Raw genomic sequence first — 22,321 nt, 5'->3', positions numbered from 1 at the left:
AAGGCTAGGGGAAAATACACTGTTCTGCCAATGTTAAAAAGTTCTGGTGACTTTTCATTCAAACAACTCTAGCACCCCACACTTTGGAGCAAGTACTAGAAATCTAGTATCAAGGATGTACATTTTGTCATCCCCACGAAAATCTGCCCAAATTTGACCAAGTTACAAGACTTTGAAAGATAGCAGTTTGCACATGCTCAGTAAAGACATCTTAGATTTTACCAGCTAATATCTCCAAAGAGTCTTGCTATACTGGGCATGCTCTATCCCGCAGTTGAGCGGGCAGTTACAGCTCTGGGCTACCATGGAGTGGCCCTGAGCAGGGCATCAGAACTGAGAGAAGATAGACTCTCTCTCCTGTGCTCTCAGTGACCCCCCACCCCCACTCCAAGCCCCATAGGCCCAGGCAGCCTGGAGGACAAAGCTGCCTGATTTGAATCCTGGAAGGGGGGGGGACTAAATTGGGACAAAAAAACAAGGGGTGATGGTGGAGAGACAAGAACTGGAGGCTGGCAGGAGAGAGGGAAACTCAAGCTGGGAGTTGAGGAGGGGGAGACTGGGACTGGCTGGACAAGGAGACTGGGAAAGACAATCTGTAGGAGAGAGGTGAGGAGTGTGGGGAGACAGATCTGATGAAGAGCCAAGATGCAGGGGGAGAATTGGGACTGGCTGGACAAGGAGAATGGAGACAAGGAGTTGGGGACTTGAGGAGACTGGGACTGGGCCAGGAGACTGGGACTGAAAGTGCAGGGAAAACTGGTACATGGAATCCAGAGAGGAGGAGACTAGGATCTACTGGCTAAGAAAACTGGATCTGGGATGAAGAGCCAGGAGTGGGGAAAATGGACTGGGACAGGTTGGAAGGGAGAGGACAGAAGGGTCTGTGCTCACTAGCTTGCACTCCCTTCTGGATGCTGGAATGGAATCCAGTATCCCTGAATCTCACCAGTCCTCTGCTGTCAGCAAACAGCTGTGAAACCCAATGGCAAAGTGCCCCATCCCTTCTGTGGCTGGCCCACACAGAGGATGACAATCTACTACTGCTATCCATTTCTCCATTAGCTCAAGTGGCAGATATCTGTGTGACCTTAATCACTCTGTTCCCTATCTGCACAATGGTAATCATATTACTCCCTCATCTCAGGTTGTTGTGAAGATAAATTCACAAATATTTGTGAAGCATTCAGATACCATATCGATGAACCACATGAGGAATTAATTGAGAGATCCTTCAGAGCAGGATTTGAGCAATGGTCAGTAAATAAAGCATAGGCCACACACTGAACAATAAGGACAAAACAAAATAGTGAATTGCTGCTGTCATAAACAGGTAAGTAAGAGTTAATAGAACAGAAGTACTTCATATCTCTTTTGCCTGTAAAGGGTTAAGTTCAGTGAGCCTGGCTGTCACCTGACCAGAGGACCAATCAGGGGACAGGATACTTTCAAATCTTGAGGGAGGGAAGTTTGTGTGCGTGCTGTTAGAATTTGGTTGTTGTCCTCTCTGGGTTCTGAGAGTGACCAGACGTGCAACCAGATTTCTCTCCAATCTCCCTGATACAGGTTCTTATAGATTCAAAATAGTAAGTACTAGGTAGAAAAAGCGAGTTAGGCTTATGTTTGTTTTCTTTATTTGAAAATGTGTATTTGGCTGGAAGGAGTTCAAATTTGTATTTGGCTGGAAGGATTTTAATTTGTACTTGTATACTTAGGCTGGGAGGGTATTCCCAGTGTCTATAGCTGAAAGACTCTATAACATATTCTATATTAAATTTACAAAGACAATTGTTACTGTTTTTCCCTCTTTAATTAAAAGCTTTTCTTGTTTCAGAACCTGATTGTTTTTTTATTCTGGTGAGACCCCAGGGGACTGGGTCTGGATTCACCAGGAAATTGGTGGGGAGAAAGGAGGGAAGGGGGAGAGAAAGGTTAATTTTCTCTGTGTGTTAGGATTACTTTCTCTCTCAGGGAGAGTCTGGGAGTGGGAGAGAGAAGGAGGGGGGAAGGTGGATTTTCCTCTCTGTTTTAAGATTCAAGGAGTTTGAATCACAGTGATCTTCCAGGGTAACCCAGGGAGGGGAAGCCTGGGAGAGGCAACGGTGAGGGAAAGGGTTTACTTTCTTTGTGTTAAGATCCAGAGGGTCTGGGTCTTGGGGGGTCCCCAGGCAAGGTTTTGGGAGGACCAGAGCGTACAGGGCACTGGAATTCCTGGTTGGTGGCAGCGCTACAAGTACTAAGCTGGTAATTAAGCTTAGAGGAATTCATGCTGGTACCCCATCTTTTGGACGCTAAGCGTCAGAGTGGGGAATTATACCATGACAGCTGCTAATTCCGTAAGCACTATCTATACTGTGCACTGAATGAGGCAGGGATCCTGTGGAAAAAATTGTGAGCATGTAATTAAGATGTATCATAATACAAAAGCATGGAGAGGGGCCAGTGAATGACATGCATGGGCAATTTTCAGTCTGGCATTTTTGAGTGTTTGATACTGCAACCTTAATAATGTCCTTTTAAAATCCCGTGTGTATGTAATAAAATAATAATAATAGAGTATGTGTAAAGGTGTATTTAGGGGACTATATTTCAGAACTACCATGAGATAGTAGGTCCAATGGCTCCAAATTTGGATCACTGACTGTACCCTGCACCCCCATGAGACACCCAAAATTTCAAGGCAATCTGATTAACTGTATAGAGTTTAGAGCACTTAGAACTGCCAATCCTTAAACTGAAAGCGGGTCTTAACCTTTACGATAGCAAAGCTCTCACTCAGCTATAATTCTTAACTACATCAGCTCAAGAAAGGGCTTTGCTTCCCTGTGGATAGCTCAATAGAGGCCTCTGCTCAGTGTGCTGCTGCAGTCAAAAGAGCAAACAAGATGTTGGGGTGCATAAGGACTGCAGAGGTGAACAACACTGGGGGCAGTGCTAGAGGGAGGTTTGCAGGGGCAATAGCCACCCCAAAATTTACCTTAGCCTCCCCTTACAGGAACCGCCCCAGTGCAAAGGTCAAACGTAGATACTTCGCTGCTGCTGCTACTTCTCTGCTGCCTTCAGAGCTGGGCACCTGGCCAGAGCCGCTGCGCTCAGGCCACCCAGCTTTGAAGGCAGTGCCAGCAGCAGTGCAGAAGTAAGCCTAGGCAGGGGCTAGGGTGCCCAACAGCAGCCCCCAGCCTGTGTCCCTGCCCAGTGGGGTGCACTGCCCACGGCAGGTATAGAGTCCGGGACTCCCCACAGCGGCCCAGACTGACCCAGTCTGGCCAAGGCTCCTAGGCCCCACTCCATGTGGTTACTGCTCACCGAGGGTTCTGCCAGCCCCAGAGCTGGGTCTCCCCACCCAGGCGGCTTTTACAGGCTGTGAGCACTCAAAGGGTGGTGGGGAGCTGAGGAGCAGCCGCAGCCCCAGGGCCCCAAGCAGCAGCAGGAGAAGGAGACAAGGAAGCACCACAGTCTCCTGCACCCTGGCACCAGATAGCACAGCAGCCAACCTGCGCTGCCCAGCTCTGACTTCTGGCTTCCAACCTGGGGGTTTTGGAGGGAAGAAGGTGGGGGTGGCACTTAATTAAGGAGGAGCAGGAGCAGGGCAGGACCATGGAGAGGGCTGGGCCTTGTGGTGAGGAGGAAGCAGTCCCCCTCCCCCAATTTTCTGTCTAGCTCCCAACGGGAAGAGGCTGGTGCTGCCCCTGAATAATGCAGAAGATATTCTAATACTATTATGTAAATTGGTCAGCCTACTGGTCACCCTGTCTCAAACAGGATATTATAGAACTAGAAGGGGTTCAGAGAAGTATATAATCAAGGTCCTGGAAAAACTCTGGTGAGAGATTGAAAAGGCTGAGCGACAAATAAGCAGGGACATGATAAAACTAGAGAAATAATGAATGGTTTAGAGAAGGGAGATTAGGAACTCCTATTCTCCCTGCCTTATAACACAAGAATATGACACTCAAAGGTGGCAAATTCAAAACTGACAAAAAGAAATACCTTTTAACACAAAGTGCAATTAACCTATGGAACTCACTACAACAAGGTGTCATTGAGGCCAAAACTTTAGCAAGATTCGAAGAGGAATTAGACATTTGTAACACTAAAAAGAATATCCAGAGTTATAATAGTTAATATTAACAGCCATTTTGAGTGGCTATAAAACCTCCTGCTTCAGGATTTAAGGCAGTCTGACTATTAGGGATTAGGATGAGAGCCTGATGGGGAGGAAGATTATCCCACATCTGCTTCTGCAAGGTTCTTACACCTCCTTTTGAAGCGGCTGGTGCTGGCCACTGTTGGAGATAAGAAACTGGGCTAAATGGACCTCGGCTTTGACGCAGCCTGGCAGTTCCTCTGTTTCTATTCTCCACGAATCTGAAGCACATTAGCCCAAGGACAACCAAAGCCCAGAGTCCAATATTCCTGAGATTTTGGACTTCTAAATCCTAATTGTAGAAAACTGCAGTAGAAGCTCCATTGTTCAGACTAGGTGATAGGTTCCTAGCTGTGGAAATGAGCTAGTCATTCGGAGCTCCCCAAGGAATTCACACAATGCAGACACACATGCAGATATATTTATCGACCATAGCAAATGACTGTACCTGATTCTTCTGTTTCTTTCGTCTCCGAAGGATCTTCCAGCTCATCGTCAGACATTTCCATTTCCTCCTCTCTTCGAATACCCATGAGTTCATCATTATGAATGTTGCGGATTTCCTAAGGTTTAAACAGAAGACCTTTCAATGTAAGGTTACAAGCCACTTGTTTGTTTTAAAAGAGTCTGCAAGGAACAGACCCAGTGCTACCAGAAAAGAGCATGTGAGGAGTACTTCACTGCCTCAACCACATAACAGCAAAGACCATTCACGCTGTAAAACACTCCTGGCATAAAATATTCCACTAACTTCCCCAGCACACTCACCCAGCACTGCTCTCTGCCTGAATCATTGCCCTCACCCAGTTTCCCCAATATGCACCTTGCTCAGCAATGCCCCATGTTGTCCCTACCCATCACCTTTGCTCAGCCCTGCCCTGCCATACATCCTCTTTACACTTGCCCAGGTTGCAAAGCAGGTCAATGAAGTGGTTTGGTGCAGATCCGGTGCTGCAGGCTGGGAGTAACGTCTTCTCTGGTTTTGTATTGTACTGTACTGCTAAGCAGCTGAGAGGTAGCCAGGACCCAGATTTGAGCCATCACCTGTATGAGCTGCTGATGTCCAGCTGTTCACAGGAGGAAATGGTGAATCACTCAAGGGGGTTGTATTTGCCTCCCTGCTCCATCAACGTGAAGCTGGAGCAATGGAGCCACGAACCATTACTGCAGCTCCATTAAGGATCCAGCTGAGGACGGGACACTGTGTCCATTCAGCCATTCCCAATTGTGGAAGGTACCAAAGCCTTCTGACAGCCACACAGCCAAGTGATACCCAGGAGGTATGACAGTGTTGCTTAAAGCTAGCAACTCAGAATACAGCCAGCTCTTCGCTCACTGCATGGGAGGGTTTCATACAAATGACCCAGAAGAGTGAATGTTTTACACCTATGCTAACCTCTTAGTGCAGCCTCCTTAGCCCACAGCCAAGGGAGCCCCTTTGTACCTGCACAATGATGCAGAGGGGAAACCTGTTTGCAGAGAGAGTTGGGGCAGCTGTTAGGACGAGAGGGAGTTAGGGACACACTCCCACATATGCTCTGGGCCATGCTGATCCGATTTCTGTGCATTATGCTTTTTAGCATGCCCATTCTGTCCCCTGTGCCTGCAATGCCCGCCGTGGGCCTGTGCACCGTGCAGCCTTCCTGTTCCTCTATCAACCCTTCCCTCTCTCCTTTCCACTCTCTGTCAGGAACTTGCCCTCCCACATCAGATTTTGGAGCTAAAAGGGGTAGGAATCACGATGGCACAACCAGGCTCCAAAAGGGACTGGGTGCCAACCCGCCTCCACCTCGCCCTTGCCTTGCCTCGCCTCAACTCTGCTCTCATCACGTGATGTCAGAGCCAGCCCAGCGTGCAGCTGCTCAGGGCAAGGCCATGGGCCTGACTGTCCTCAGCCTTGTACTGATTTGCACCTGTACTGGGGGAGAATGGCAGCAGTTCACCCCCACTTTGCACAGGTGTAAACGTCTGCCTGCGCCACATTAAAGATAGCGGAGAAGCCAGTCCAGCAGCTTCATTAGAACATATGAATGGCCATACTGGGTCAGACCAAAGGTCCATCTAGCCCAGTATCCTGTCTTCTGACAGTGGCCAATTCCAGGTGCCCCAGAGTAATGAATAGAACAGGCAATCACCAAGTGATCCATCCCCTGTCGCCTATTCCCAACTTCTGACCTTCTTGCTGCAAAGTGTCATTCACACCCAGGGTGCTGTTCTAGGGCACAATATCAATACTGGAACCACACAGGAAGAGAGATGGGTAAATGTGTTCAGGTGTTAGGATGCCAAAGTTACTTACCAAAGTCCGTCTGAGGTTGCAAAGTGCCCCTCCTAATGCCAACTTACCAGAAAGAGCTTTGCTAAGAGTAGTGTCCCATGAATAGTGACTGTAGAGAATGCAGAGAAGTCTCATTTACTAAGCAAAACAAGAGGCAACCTTACCACAAGAGCCTGGAGCCAATAAGCGTTCTCTCTATTCATGTTCGGCTACCCACGAAAAGGGCAGCCAAGACGTGGGAAACAGAAACATTCTCAGATTGGTGCAATGGGGAGGCCATAGGAAAGGTACCATGAAAAGGACAGGAATGAATGCTGACTCTGCTAGTGAGAGTCAGAGATGACAGTGCAATGAAGTTCAGGAGCCAGAGCTGGCTAGTCTACAAACAAGGGCATCTGTCAAGAATTTGATCCAATGGTACATGTGACAGGGAACAGGAATCAGGAGGGAAACCTTCCTAAATGCATTAATTCACGCACTTTAATACCTATCATTCTTGATGGCCTTGAAGCCAGAGAGGCGCAGAGGAGCCAGCATTGCCCAGGGTGCATAGCAAGGTCTGGGACAGGGTTGGCCAGCACCCAAAATGGGAGTTCTGGAGGGTGGAGCTGGAGAGAGTGCAGGTACTTAAGAGAGATCTTATTCAAGGGAAGATGCTTGGTAGCTAGGTAACTACCCTGGCCTACAAAGTTTCACCAGATGCCAGCATGTACTGACTCCCTCAGTAGTTGTACTCAGCAGCAGCATTTAGCAATTCTGGGCACCAGCAGGCCCTCACAGGCAAAGTGCTGAATAGGGCCTATTCCTGACCCCAGCCATTGCAATGACTTCCAACATATCATAGAATATCAGGGTTGGAAAGGAACTCAGTTGGTCATCTAGTCCAACCCCTTGCTCAAAGCAGGCCCAATCCCCAGACAGATTTGTGTTCCAGATCTCTAAATGCCTCCCTCAAGAACTGAACTCACAACCCCGGGTTTAGCAGGCCAATGCTCAAACCACTGAGCTATCCCTCTCCCCTACAAAAAGCACCAAGTCACCTCTCAGAGCCTCACGTTACAGCATAACCTGTCTGTTGAGCTCAACTGAAAGCAGGACCTAACTCTGTAGCACTCTGGTGCTATGGCAGCTTTACTTAGAATAAACTAAATCCAGGACTGAATAATACACACAATACAGCAGCCCCTCTTATTGAATGTAACATCAAAACTAATTTGTTTTATGCTCTTGCTACACTGGAATAACCTACCTTGGGATCTGGTGGATTATCCATCACTGGAAGGCATTAATACAAGACTGGCTTTCTTTCTAAGAGAGCTACTATAGCTCTGTGAGCCAGGGAGTCCCTCAATGCCCATGGACAGAGAACACATCATAACATAACTCACATAAGGCCTGACACACTCATTGCCCCAACACCCTGTTGTCATAATCTGTTTCTAAAGAGTATCATGTGAGGTATCATATGCCAACTGGTAACATGTTCATTGATATTACTGAGTGACCTATGTGAGGGCAGCACATAATGAATTATAGATGTGTGATTCCACTGAGAGGGACTGAACACTGCAAGGGAGACGGTTTTGAGACGTAGGACTAGAGAAGTTGTTGGTGTCACCTTGCAAGGAGTAGCCCAGCTGGCGAAAGCCAGAGTGAGGCCATTGTTCTGTGAACAGGCTGCTGGTATCTGGGCTCTGAGCCAAAGCAGCACAGCACAGAAGCGCCCAGGGATACAGGGCAACCGGTGACACAACCCCTTGCTGGCCTGGGTGAAATCCCATAGTGTCATAGGCTCACACAGAACTTATAGGCTTCATACAGAGTTTACTGGGTGAGTTATAGATGATCATAGGGGCTACTTCTGGCCTTAAAATCTATGAGTAATCTATGAGCCACAGAGCCTCTCTCACAGATAAGCAGTGACTTCCTGCATGAAAACCAGCCACCAAGTACCTCTCATGAAAGGAAAAACAAAAAACAAATTGCCTTTCCAAGACACTATGCAGTACAGTAATTCCTCACTTAACATTGTAGTTATGTTCCTGAAAAATGCAACTTTAAGTGAAAGGATGTTAAACGAATCCAATTTTCCCATAAGATTTAACGTAAATGCGGGGGGTTACGTTCAAAGGAATTTTTAGGGGGGCAGACAAAAGGCATTATACACTGTACAGAACTGTACTGTACTGTACTGTGGTTGGGAAGTGATCCTGGCTTACCCCACACAGGCACAGCCCGCTACAGGTAAGGATGCTAGGAAGCACCTTGCAGCAACAGCAGCTTCCCCGGAGAAGAACAGGCTCCGACTTTCTCAGGAATGCTCCAGACCTGCCTCTTCCTGTCCCCGCTCCACTCCAGGCCCACTTCTTCCCACCCTCACTCCACCTCCTCTACAGAGCATGCCAAATACCCGGTCCTCCCCTCCCCCGCCCGCAAGTCCTAAGCACTGTTTAGCAGCATTTCGGATTTTCTGGCAGGGAGGGGGAGAGTGGAGACGCAGCACTTCCTTGTTCACCTCCCGCCCTCCCTGAAAGTCCTAAGCGACACCAAACAGTTGTTTAGTGGTGGGGGAAGCACTGGGAGGTAGGGGAGGAGGCGGAGAAGAGGAACTTGTGCAATGCTCCCTTGTAAAGTTGCTGCTCTTCCACAGAATCTTACAAGCAGTGGACAGAGCAGGCAGCCAAATGTCATTATAAGGGAGCATTGCACAACTTTAAACGAGCATGTTCCCTAATTGAGCAGCAACGTAACTTTGAAAAAATGGTTACCTACCTTTTCGTAACTGTTATTCTTCGAGATGTGTTGTTCATGTCCATTACACATTAGGTGTGCGCACGCCGCATGCACGGACATCAGAAACCTTTTCCCCTAGCGGCTCCCATCTGGGCGGCAGGGTAGCCCCGCCAGAGTGGCGCCTCATGCTGGTGCATATATACCCCTGCCGACCCAACCCCCCTTCGGTTCCTTCTTGCTGGAGACTCCGACAGAGGGGAAAGAGGATGGGAAGTGTAACGGATGTGAACAACACATCTCGAAGAACAAGAGTTACGAAAAGATAGGTAACCATTTTTTCTTCTTCAATGATTGTTCACGTCCATTACACATTAGATGATTCACAGGCATACCATAGGAGGAGGGTAGGTGTCATGGAACAACTGATTGAAGCACAGCCCTGCCGACCAAAGCGTCCTCTCTGGCCTGTTGATGGACGGCATAGTGGGCTGTGAATGTGTGCACCGATGACCAGGTGGCTGCTTTACAGATCTTCTGGAGTGGAACCTGCACCAGAAAAGCTGCTGAGGATGCTTGAGCCCTAGTCGAGTGAGCCGTGATCACCGGGGCCGGAACACTGGCGAGCTCATAGCATGTGCGTGCGGATGCAATCCACAATCCATGACGATATCCGCTGCGCTGAAACAGGGAGTCCTTTCATTCTCTCCGCAATGGCGACAAACAACTGTGTCGACTTGCAGAAAAGGTCTAGTTCGCTCCAGACAGAATGCCAGGGCCCTATGGAAATCCAGAGTATGCAGGCTACGGTGACTTGGGTCTGTGTGGGATTTGGGAAAGAACACTGGCAAACAAATGTCCTGTCCCATATGAAACTGTGAGACTACTTTAGGGGGGAATTTAGGGTGTGGCCTAAGTTGCACTTTGTCCTTATAAAAAACTGTATAAGGGGGACTTCAAGGTGAGAGCCCTCAACTCGGACACCTTCCTTGCGGACGTAATGGCCACCAAAAACTCCACCTTCCAGCAGAGGTGAGTGAAAGAGCAAGAGGCTAGGAGCTCAAAAGGGGGTCCCCATGAGCTTGGTCAGGACCAGGTTAAAGTTCCAGGGAAGGACCAGAGGGCGTGAGTAGGGAAACACCCTTTCCAGCCCTTTGAGAAACTGGGCTACCATGGGGTTGGAAAACACAGAATTCCCCAACTCCCCCAGTTGGAATGCCGAAATGGAAGCCAGATGTACTCTAATTGAGGAGGGGGAGAGACCTGGATGTTTAAGGTGCAGCCGGTATTCTAGGATAACTGGAATGGAGTCCTGAAGCGACTGTATATGTTTTGGTTCACACCAGCAGGAGAACCTCTTCCACTTAGCGAGGTATGCCGCACTAGTGGAAGGTTTCCTACTGCCGAGAAGAATTTGTTGCACCTGAAGAGAGCACTGGCTCTCCATCGTGTTCAACCACAGAGCTTCCGTGCCACGAGATGCAGAGACTACAGGTTCGGGTGCAGCAGGCGCCCGTGGTCCTGTGTGATGAGATCTTGGTGCAGGGGCAGGGCAATTGGGTCAGCTACTGACAGCTCCAGCAAAGTCGTAAACCAGCGTTGGTGGGGCCAAGCTGGGGCGATGAGAATCATTACTGCCGTGTCTCTATGAACTTTGAGGAGAACTCTGGATGAGCGGGAGCAGTGGAAAGGCATACTTCAGGCTCCCACTCCAAAGGATCGCGAAGGCATCTGTGACCAAGTCCGGACTGTGGTTTTGGAAAGAGCAAAACTGTGGGCATTGACTCTTGTCCCTGGTGGCAAAGAGGTCCATTTGGGGAAATCCCCACTTCTGGAAGATCGATTGCAAGACATCTGGTCTCATCAACTATTCGTGCATGCGGTACAACCTGCTGAGGCAGTCCGCCAGCTCATTCCGCTCCCCCGGGAGGTATTACATTACGAGGTGTACTGAGCAGGCTATATAAAAAGTCCCATAGGAGAAGGGCCTGTCGGCAGAGGGGAGAGGATCGGGCTCCGCCCTGCTTGTTTATGTAGAACATGGCGGTAGTGTTGTCTGTCAGAACTGTCACGCTGTGACCTTCTAAAGCAGTGTGAAAGGTTTGGCAGAAGAGGCGAACCACCCTGAGCTCCTTTACATTGATGTGGAGCAACATTTTGTCCTTGGACCACAAGCCTTGCGTCCAAAGGTCCCCCAAGTGTGCTCCGCAGCCAAGGTCTGACACGTCTGTTACCAGCATCAGCATGGGTTGCGGTGCGGCGAAGAGAATCCCTTCGCAAACTACCTGCTGGTTGAGCCACTAGCACAAGGAGTCAAACACCTGGGCAGGGATTGTCACTACAAGGTCTAAAGGGTCTCTGCCCAGGCGATATGACCAGGCTAGCCACAACTGCAAAGTCCTGAGCAGTAGTCAAGTGTGTTTGACTATGTGGATGCACACCGCCATGTGTTCTAGGAGCTACAGGCAGCATCTGGCCATGGATGTGGGGAACCTCAGCATTGAGTCTATGGCACACTGGATGGCCAGAAATCTGGATTCTGGGAGGCTCACTCGTGCCTGTACCGAATCCGGAACTGCCCCAATGAAGTCCAGCCTTTGCGTAGGTATCAAGGAGGACTTGGGTATGTTGAATAGAAGGCCTAGCCTGCAGAATATATCCAGTGCCACCATCACATGGGAACGGACTTCCTCCTCGGACCAACCCATGAGAAGCCAGTCGTCTAGGTACAGGTATACTCGAATTATCCTTTTTCGTAGAAAGCCTGCCACTACCAACATGCATTTCATGAACATGGGGGGGGCTTCCGCCAGGCCAAAGGGTTGGACCGTAAACTGGTAATGGTGCTGGTTTATGGTGAACTGCAGGAATTGCCGGTGAGAGGGATGAATAGCGACATGAAAGTACGTATCTTTCATGTCAAGGGCAGCATACCAATCCCCCGGATCCAGGGACGGAATAATAGTGCCTAGGGAGACCATGTGGAAGTGGACCTTAATTAAGAATTTGTTGAGTCCTCGCAGGTCTAAAATGGATCAAGGACCCCCCTTTGCTTTGGGAATAAGAAAATAACGGGAGTAAAACCCTTTCCCCCTTAGATCTCGAGGGACCTCTTCCACTGCCCCCGCCTTCAGGAGCGTCTGTACCTCCTGCATAAGCAGTTGCTCGTGAGAGGGGTCCCTGAAGAGGGACGGGAAAGGGGAGTGGGTGGGAGGGAAGGAGGAGAATTGAAGCATGTATCCCACTTGTACCGTGGGAAAGACCCAACGGCCCAATGTTATACGAGACAAGCGGTTCAGGAAAGATCCGGTAACTGGTTTGGTAAGCTGTCCTCGAGCGCACCTTCAAAGCTCTTGCTGGTTGCCGGGTTGCGGCTTGCCCTGGCCATGGCCAGGCGTGTTGTTCCGCCTCCACCTGTTGTCTCTCTCTCTCCTATGATATGGCTTCTGCCTAGGGCGGGGCTGGTATTGTCTTTGCTGAGGCGGCTGGGGCTTGAAAGGCTTCCTCTGAGACACTGGGGTGTGCACTCCCAATTACTCCCGAGAGTCTTTGAGGCTATGCAGCCTGGCATCCATTTGGTCTGAAAAGAGACCAGACCCTTCGAAGGGGAGGTCCTGAAGGGTATTCTAGACCTCTGGTGGAAGGCCTGAAGCCTGCAGCCACGCCGAGCGCCTCATCACCACTTCTGAGGTGATTGTTCTGGCTGCTGCATCCGTTGAGTTGAGAGAGGCCTGCAGAGAGGTCTTGGCTACCACCTTTCCTTCATCCACGAGGGCCACAAACTCAAGCTGAGAGCCCTGGGGCAAGGAGTCTTTAAATTTCGAAACTGCCATCCAGGAATTAAAATTAAAAGACCTTCCTGCCAAATAGGTCTTCATGTTTAGCCTCCTCGGCCTTAGGAGCCAGGCTTGCTGACCATGTTATTCCCGTTCATTGACCGCTGAGACGACCACCGAACAGGGGGCTGCGTGACAAAAGAGGAAATAGTATCCTTTGGATGGGGAAAGTACTTCCACTCCAAGCCTTTTGCTGTTGGTGTGCTAGAGGCTGGGGTTTGCCAGACCATCTTGTAGTTGGTCTGGATTGTCTTTATGAGTGGGAGCACAATTCTGGAGGGGCCCTCGGGGCTCAAGATGTCCACCATAGGATCCTCCTGCTCTACTGCTTCCTCCGCCTGTAGACCCAAGTTCTGGGCTACCCTGTGGAGAAGCTCCTGGTGCACTCTGTGGTCAATTGGAGGAGGCCCTGACAGCACGGTGCCTGCCACGGCTTCATCTGGGGATGACAAAGAGGTGAGGGCCTTCTGCATCTCATCTTCCAGACCTTCTTGTTCTTCCTCACATGCTGAGGGCTCCTCCGGGTCCTGCCTGACAGACTGCCTCCAGGACGGCACCGGGTTTGGTGCTGCTTCCACTCTCCTGTGTTCAGGAGAAGCGTCTGGTGGCCTGGATATCGTGGCCTCCCTGGGCATGGAGGGGTGCCTGTGCGGGGACTGGGAGCGATGTACCGAATAGCCGGATCTCGAGGCTCTGCAGGAGAGCCCCTGCCATTGGTGATAGGCCCATGGTGTCCAAAAGGGCCACTGCCCTGGCGAACCCCATTGGGGATGCCACAGGGCTTGGGGCTCCCTGCTCGATGGTGCCCTGTGGGCATAGCGAGAGCAGCCTGAATCCAACTTGGATTCTGAGGACGTATGCTGGCTGGGATCCGGTGCCCTCAAGTCCCACTGGGTCAGGGGCAACTGGGAATCCGCAGAGGCTGAGTTCGACTAGGACCGATGTTGGGATGGTGACCTCGATCGGCGCACCATTGCTGGCTTGCCTCTTGACAGCACTCCAGGAGACGGTGCCGGAGGCTTCTCTTTGGCAGGGAGGGGGCTTGCCGACGACAACTGGATGAGGTCCTTTGCCGTCTCAAACGTGTCTGGTGTGGAGGGCTGTTCTAGGAGCTCCTCCAGCCTTCCTCTGCATTCAAAGCGCTTACCCCGGGGCTCAACGGGCTCTTTGGCACCGGAGCCACCAGAACCAGAGCATGTCCTAGGGCAGCTCTTCCCTTTTGAGTGCTCATTTGCTTGGGCAGTGCTGGCTTCTTATGTGGGGAGCGCCCTTGGCTTGTAGGCTGTCCCTTCGACTGTGCCGGTGAGGTCGAACGGTGCCGGGATTTTTCTTGTTGCCTCAGTGTGGCATGCTTACAGTGCCCCACCGGTGCCAGATCGTGAACTGACACCAGGGCACTCCACACCGAGGCAGAAAGTTGCAGCATGGCCTCCATGAGTAGCTGCTTGAGGCAAAAGTCTCTTTCTTTCTTAATCCTTGGCTTAAAAGCCTCACACATCTTGCAGCATGCTGTCTGATGCGATTTCCCCAGGCAACGAAGACATGAGTCTTGGGGGTCACTAACGGGCATAGGCTTGCGGCACGTGGTGCAAGCCTTAAAGCCTTGGGCCTGCAGCATGCCCCTTGGAACAGATAGCTATTCCAATGCCGCCATGGACGGTAGGAAGGAACTGAAGGGGGGTCGTGTAGGCAGGGGTATCTATGCACCAGCATGAGGCGACATTCTGGCGGGGCTCCCCTGTCGCCCTGAAGGACGCTGCTAAGGGGAAAAGTTTCCGACGTCTGTGCATGCGGCATGCACGTTCATGTAATGGACGTGAACAATCACTCGAAGAAGAAACAACGTTAAGCGGGAGGACGTTAAGTGGGGAGTTACTGTTCTGGTGGTAAAGAGGTCATCTCAGAGTCCCTTAGTCCAGTCTATAAAATACGGACAAGTGACTCGTGCCTTTGTAAAGGGTTCCACTTGCTTACAAACAAAACCTCAGAATTGCTCAGCCACACGTCTAGGGCTTGTATTCTGGGCTGCTTTATCTGTTGAGCAGGATGAGCTTTTATTCTTGAAAGCTGTGTGTTTTAGTGTGCACTTCCTGTAATTATGATACAAACATGTAGGCTGTAAATATTTATCAACGTTACATAGGGTAGACAAAGTATTTATTACACAATATGACAAATGCATGTAGTGTGTAGCTGTGTTATCAGAAGTAACTGAACCAATCAGCACCCTTACTCCACAGCTAATTTGCATGCAACAGTTTCATTGGCTGCATGAGGGAAACACAAATGGTGGATTATTTTGTGACGGCATGGGCTTTCAGCTATTAGTACTACTTAAAGGCACAAGTTTAGAAGAGCATGTCTAAGTGTATTTTGTGTTTATGATGTAAATAAAACAATAAAATCACGAGTAAGAAAAGTTCAATAGGAGGCTGAGAGGTTATTTTTTTCGCCAAGCAAATCATTTATACCTAAATAATCACTCAACATGTTAATTAGGATTATTAGTGTTAAAATAGGTTATTAATGTGAATCCTTTGTCACCTGCATTTATGGTTTTGCCTAGGTGTGCATTTATTTAATTTGCAAAATAATTATGTGTTGTCAGGATTTTAGCTTCCTCTGGATACTCTCACACGATGGTGACAGAATTTCTGGCAGCCCTGCTCATTTGTCGCACCAGAGAAGGGTGAATCAGAACCCCCATCCATTGCAGTGAAGCTGCGTGGAGATCCTTGCCTCACAGTGATTTATGGTTGGCTATGCGGGGGAGGGATAGCTCAGTGGTTTGAGCATTGTGAGTTCAGTCCTTGAGGGGGCCACTTAGGGATCTGGGGCAAAAATTGGTCCTGCTAGTGAAGGCAGGGAAGCTGGACTCAATGACCTTTCAAGGTCCCTTCCAGTTCTAGGAGATTGGTATATCTCCTATTATTATTATTATTATGTTATGATTACTAAGCAATGTCACCCTGCACAAAAGCAATGCTTCTCAGTAGGTTAGGTCACTGGGTCTTTCACTTTCATGTTGCATAAAGCCTTTAACAAACGTGTAACAAATAGTATGCAGTGCTGACTAAAATGATACCATGATTTAATGTCAAAGTATAGCACAGGAAATACAGAGGTAAGTTAGACCTCAGTAGGGGTAGGTTAGACTGCACTTTTTCTAAGCAGAAACATAGCTGCAAAGAGCCTTCTGTCACTGTTACACATTACATTAAATCGAAAAGCGTAACCTTTATTGTTACATATCCACTATATTCTGATGGCTACCTGTAGCTATGGGAAGTGAAGTGGAACAAGTTAGAGAGGTTGTAAACTGACCAGTTTTGGTTCTTAATTATAAGAAAAATGAATAATTGCCACCTTCCATCCTTCTAGCTTGATTCTCCATCCATGACACTTCCTGTGTGCCCATCAGACCCTGAGCCTGCAGGCAACACTCTTTATGGGAGAGGATTCCTTACTCTGTGGATTCCTTTTGCAGTGCTGTCAACTCACAGTTTTGGTCCCTGCTGCAGGCGGTCTTGCAATGATAGGTCTGTCTATCATGCAATCTGGGTGAAGCAAAATATGAGAGACATGGGCTACCTCACATGATCCCCTTTAGCCCAGTGGAAGGTACACATCCATAGGCCATTAATTCTTGTCACACATCTTCCACTGACAGCTATTAATGGTTCTGTTCACTTCACCACCCTTATCCTGAGCCAAAATGTCATATTGCTGGAGAGAGAACTATTATTCACAGATAACATAACTCAGAGCTTGTATAAGATTATTTGAGGCACAGCTGGGAGTAAAACCTAGGTCTCTAAGATATACCTATGATAAACAGAAATCTTACCCACTTTGCTACATAAACTTCCAGATGGAATGTCTAATCAGATGCTTCTGTAGCTTACTCTAGCACAATGTGGCTTTGTGTCATCTGTTAGCAGCTAGGACGCAGAGAGAGTTTCATAAACTTATAGATTCCAAGGCCAGAAGGGACCATTGTGATCATCTAGACTGACCTCCAGTATACACAGGCCGCAGAACTTCCCCGAAAGAATTCCTAGAGCAGATCTAAAAAAAATCCAATCTTGATTTTAAAATTGTCAGTGATGGAGAATCCATCACGACCCTTGGTAAGTTGCTCCAATGATAATTACTCTCACCATTTGCAACTTATACCTTATTTCCAGTCAGAACTTGTCTAGCTTCGAATTCAGCCATGGAATCATGTTATATCTTTCTCTTCTAGAATGAAGAGCCCATAATCAATTTTTCCCCTATGTAGGTACTTATAAGCTGGGATCAAGTCACCCCTTAAACATCTCTTTGTTAAGCTAAATGGATTGAGCTCCTTAAGTCTATCACTAAAAGGCACATTTTCATATCCTTTAATCATTCTCATGGCTCTTCTCTGAATCCTCACCAATTTATCAACATTCTTCTTAGGGTCTGTCCACACTGCAATCAGGAGGTATGACTGTAACATGTATAGACATACCTAGCAATCTAGGTCAAAGCTAGTTTGGGTAACGATAGCAGTGAAGCTGCAGCAAGGCACCCGTAAAGGCTAGCCCTGCATGCCCAGCACCCTGGGTACCTGCTTGGGCAGCCGCTGCTACTGCTCTTGTTACTGAAGCTAGCTAGATCAATGCTAGCTGGGGAATGTCTACACGTGTTGTAATCATACCTTCCAACTGCAGTGTAAACATATCCACAGGAGTCTCTCATACAGCATGGGGATGGTTGCAAAACAAAAAGCAAACTGTACTGAAGAGGATTTCTTGGTACTGACACTCCCAAATGGGGAAATGGGAGGTGAACAGCCCAGCAGCATGCTCCCCTGAAGGATGGGGGATATGTGCCTCCATTATCCACAAAGATGTTGAGCTGGGGAAATGTCCAAGCCAGCTGCCCTAAAAGTTTTGTTGAGGGTGAAAACTCTCTCCCTATTGGTCTGCTAATAGTAAGTGAGGTGAGTAGGACACCTTGGTGGGGAGAATCGTATGGGGTGAGGAAGGGTCCAGCCTGGATCTTCTCAGAGAGCTGCACATCTTTGTCACTCAATTCTAAGCCAGAGGAGCACTGTCTGCTTTTAGATTGGTGCTTACATTTTTCACAGCCCCAGTGGCCAGCTTTGACATCACACACCACAGCATGGCCAGAAAGACTTTATTTTTCAAACATAAGATGATTTCTAAACTTACAGCACTTCCTCTGTGAATAAAGAATGGACTTTGTGAATTCACAAATGTCTCCCCTGTTCAGTGTAAGAGGCAGAAGTATTTTAAAATTATTTTTTCTTGAACTTTGATTCAAAAGCCTAGCCTGTTTTGGATCTCTGCAGCTGATGAATGTCTTTGTTGTGAGACTTGATGACTGACTCACTGGAGGATTTTATTAAATCTAGACCCAGACTTCTTTTTAAGTTTCATTACCTGAAAATAACTGAATTATTTGCCTGTTCTACATCACTCTTTATACTCTAGGGGGTAATAGTTTGGAAGACACCACTTTTGACATCAGCTTTCCTAAGGGGAGAGGCATAAGAGTGGGACTCAGCGTGGGAGGAGCCCCATCCTATGAGGTTTTCAGGACAGGAGCTTCATGCCTACAGATCTCCTCGGCGAAGCAGATCTCTGCAGCCACTCCGCAGACCTTACAAGGTTCACTATAGCAGAGTCTCCTCCTGCACACTTCCTCAGGCATGCCAAAGAGAAGCTGGATGAACTCTACAGGCAGGGATCTAGTGTTATGACCCTTTCTAGTGGTCTGATGGAAGAATGGGCTGCAGTGTCCAAGTTTTCCATCCTTAGAAACTGAGAGACAAATCCTGGGAGAATATCACTTCCATAAAAAGAAGTGTTAGGTGATCTTAATTTATTCTGGAACTAACCTGTGAAGGTGCTTCATACAAGGGCCAGGTAAGAACAGATCTCTTCTGTCTCATATTTTATTGTTTGCAGTGTTGTAGCAGTGTTGGTACCAGGATATGAGAGAGACAAGGTGGGTGAGGAAATATATTTTATTTGATCAGTTTCTGTTGGTGAGAGAGACAAACTTTGGAGCTACACAGAGCTCTTCTTCAGGCCTGAGGAAGAGCTCCGTGTAAGGCTGAAAGTTTCTCTCTCACCGACAGAAGTTGGTCCAATAAAAGATATTACGTCACTCACCTTATCTCTCTCATCTTTTATTCTCACTTCAGAAGGAACTGCAGTTTTAATCACAACCCAAATTTATTCCACTGTTATACTGTAAACTTAGGCTATGTCTACATTAGCAGATTTGTTAGTAAAACTTTTGTCAGTCAGGAGTGTGAAAAAACACCGCCCTGACTGACATAAGTTACACTAGTGGTTCTCAACCCACAGGCCGTATGTGGCCTAATTAGCACATAGCTGCGGCCCAGCTGTGAGCTAAAAAATCTGGGTCCTGGCTGCCCAGCCACCTGCAGCAGGGTCCGGCCTCCGGCTGCCCGGCCCTCCACGGCAGGGTCCAGAATCTGGCCTCCAGCTGCCCAGCCCTGCATTGGCAGGGTCCAGGGTCCGGCCTCCAGCTGCCCAGCCCTGCACGGCAGAGCCTGGGGTCCAGATGCCTGTCCCTGCACTCAGGGCTCCACTCCTGGACCCACTCTATTGAGGGGTCTCTGGGCGGGGGGCACTATGGTTCTCAGCCTGAGGACGACAATGATAAATAGGCTGAGAACCACTGAGTTACAGTGACAGAAGCAGCAGTGTGGACAGCGCTACATCATAAGAACATAAGAACGGCCATATTGAGCCAAACCAAAGGTCCATCTAGACCAGTATCCTGTCTTCTGACAGTAGCTAATGCCAGGTGCTTCTGAGGGAATGAACAGAACAGGTAATCATCAAGTGATACATCCTGTCGCCCATTCCCAACTTCTGGCAAAATTCCCAGCCATCACAGCTACCTCTGCTCGTTGAGGATGGTTTAATTACACTGACGGGAGAGCTCTCAGAGCGGCTACACAGGAGACCTTACAGCAGCACAGCTGCAGCAGTACAGCTGTGCTGCTGTAAGGTCTCTAGTGAAGACATAACCTTAGTTACATTCTATAGGTACAGAAGTATAATGATGTCCTTCATCAGACCTGCTGGATTTGTGCCAGCTTTAAACTTTGCACCTCTAAAGACTGTTACAAGGATTACATAAAGGACTATGTAGTCCTTTTTAGGATTCTCTCTCAGGTGACTCCATGCAGTTTCCACACCAGTACACAAATGTTTATAGCCCTAATACCACAATAGAAACCATGGCCCAATAGTTATTCTTGTACACAATACCAATGGCTTACAGAGCTCAATTTATCGTTATTAGGGCTGTGTTAGCATATGCAGGATCCTTCTCCAATCAGAGACATCAATGGAACACATATTACCTTTGTTGCAGCAGATCATCTAAGTAAGGCCCATACTGCATCATTTCATTAAGACTGTTTCTGTCTATGTGAGCACAGTGCCCACGTAAACTTAAAATCAAAATCCTGTTAAGAAAAAGACTGTACTCTGGAGGATCTAACACAATAAAAAATTACCAACCTCGGCTTGTTTGCACCACACGCTGATGTTCTTACGCTGAGCTTTCGTGAAATGGTCCCAAGCCTTTTGTTTGGAGGCGGAATGGTACACAGCCACTATCTGCTCAACTGTAGTGTGAAATCAGCAGTCAAATCGGGCCAGAATATCATCCAGAGAATGCAAACGAGAGGAGTAAAGGAGTAAAAGAGCGGAATCAGGCAGGTGGTTTGGCTAATCTTTTGTTATAACACTGTACTGTGCTGAGGCCATGCTCAGGAGGGACTTGGTGACCAGAAAGGAAAGAGGGGACTCCAGAAGGACAGAGCCTATGTGTCTATCAAGTTATTAACAACTGGAGAAGCCAGCGTCATTCTCAACAAAACAAAAGCGAAACAGGGTTAAATGCACGAAGGATACATTATAGAGGTGAAGCCAACAAGTCAAATAGGATTTCCTGGAAATCCAGCAGAATGGGGTCTCGTACTCTTTAGAATGGAAAGATTGTGTAGCTGGCTCTATGGATGTTCTTCTGTCCCATTGTTTCAGTCCCAAAGCACAGAGACATAACCTGGACATAACACACCACTCACAAAAATACAGGGAAGGGTCCTTCACCACAGGGCAGCAAAACCAGGAAGCTCTCTCCTTTCCCTGGACACTCACCTGTCAAACCAGGGCTCCGGAGTCATTCTTTCAAAATATTTTTCCTGCCAATTTTTGGAGAAGTTTTTAAAGGAAGTATGTGATCTTCCGCTGCAAGGGGGTAAAATTCACCTCACAACAAGAAGCATAGCTAGAATTGGCTTTGTATATTTGGTCTGCTGCAGTGGGCATGATTCTTATGAAATAAAACTCAGTGTACAGTATGTTTAGATTAACCAGTGCAGCTGTAATAAGAATACTAATGGGTGTGCAATAATGACTGATTACTAAGGCTGCAATTTAGTCACGGAGGTCACGGAATCTGTGACTTCCAAAGACATCTGTGACTGGGAGCTGCAGGGTCCCCTGCAACCTGTGGAGGCAGGGAACTGTGAGGTACCCCTGCAGCTCCCAGCCACCGCAGGTGGCAGGGGGGAACTACGCAGCTCCCCACTGTTCCCGGCCATCATGGGCAGCAGGAAGGAACCACCACTCCCAGCCACTGCTGGCAGCAGGGGGAAGCAACAGCAAGGGGAATCCCCGCCACTCCCTGCCCTGAGGGCAGCAGGGAGTCCCGGTGGCCGAGGGGAATCCCCGCCGCTCCCCATCCCCATTGGTGGCAAGGGAATCCCCGCCGCTCCTCATCCCCATTGGTGGCAAGAGGGACCCTCATTGCTCCCTGCTGCCATAGGCGGCAGGGGGAATCCCACTGTTCCCTCTGCTGCCCTCAGGGGGATCCATGGAGCTCTTGGCTGCCGCAGGTGACAGGGGGGCCCGGCAGCTCCCAGCTGCAATAGGGGGGGACCCTGGAACTCCCTGCCCCCCTTCGCTCCCCCCACAGCTGCCCAGGCTACCCATTTTATCATGGGTATTTTTAGTAAAAGTCAAGGACAGGTCACAGGCTTCTGTGAATTTTTCATTATTGCCCATGACCTGTCTGTTACACAACACTTCCTGCTCTCTCTATTACTACTTACTCTGAGGAAAACACTCCATCTCTTGGATTCAATGCCCATATTTATTTATGTTAAGAATAGAAAAAAATCTGAATCAAGATTAAACAAGATTAAGCATGAAAGGAAAACCAAATGCAAAAGGCACTAGTTTAAAATCTGGTCCTACATTACCATGAGAAATTGATTTAATCTCCTATTTA

General features: G+C 48.4%; 1 protein-coding gene across 6 annotated transcripts in view; it reads right to left on the bottom strand.

The window, feature by feature from the left end:
- The window catches only part of ENOX2 (ecto-NOX disulfide-thiol exchanger 2), a 150,573-nt gene that overhangs the window by 38,176 nt on the left and 90,076 nt on the right, over positions 1 to 22,321 (bottom strand). For all 6 annotated transcript variants that reach the window (XM_030574514.1, XM_030574512.1, XM_030574517.1 and 3 more), the window contains 2 exons: positions 20,545 to 20,651; positions 4,593 to 4,707 (listed from right to left, as the gene is read on the bottom strand). In XM_030574514.1, coding sequence (XP_030430374.1) covers positions 4,593 to 4,707; positions 20,545 to 20,651 — 222 coding nt within the window. The remainder of the gene's footprint in view (positions 1 to 4,592; positions 4,708 to 20,544; positions 20,652 to 22,321) is intronic.

Source organism: Gopherus evgoodei, chromosome 9 (assembly GCF_007399415.2).
Source record: "Gopherus evgoodei ecotype Sinaloan lineage chromosome 9, rGopEvg1_v1.p, whole genome shotgun sequence".
NCBI classification, from domain to species: domain Eukaryota; kingdom Metazoa; phylum Chordata; order Testudines; family Testudinidae; genus Gopherus; species Gopherus evgoodei.
Note: the sequence above shows the minus strand (reverse complement) of the source record. Positions and strands in the feature narration are given on the sequence as shown.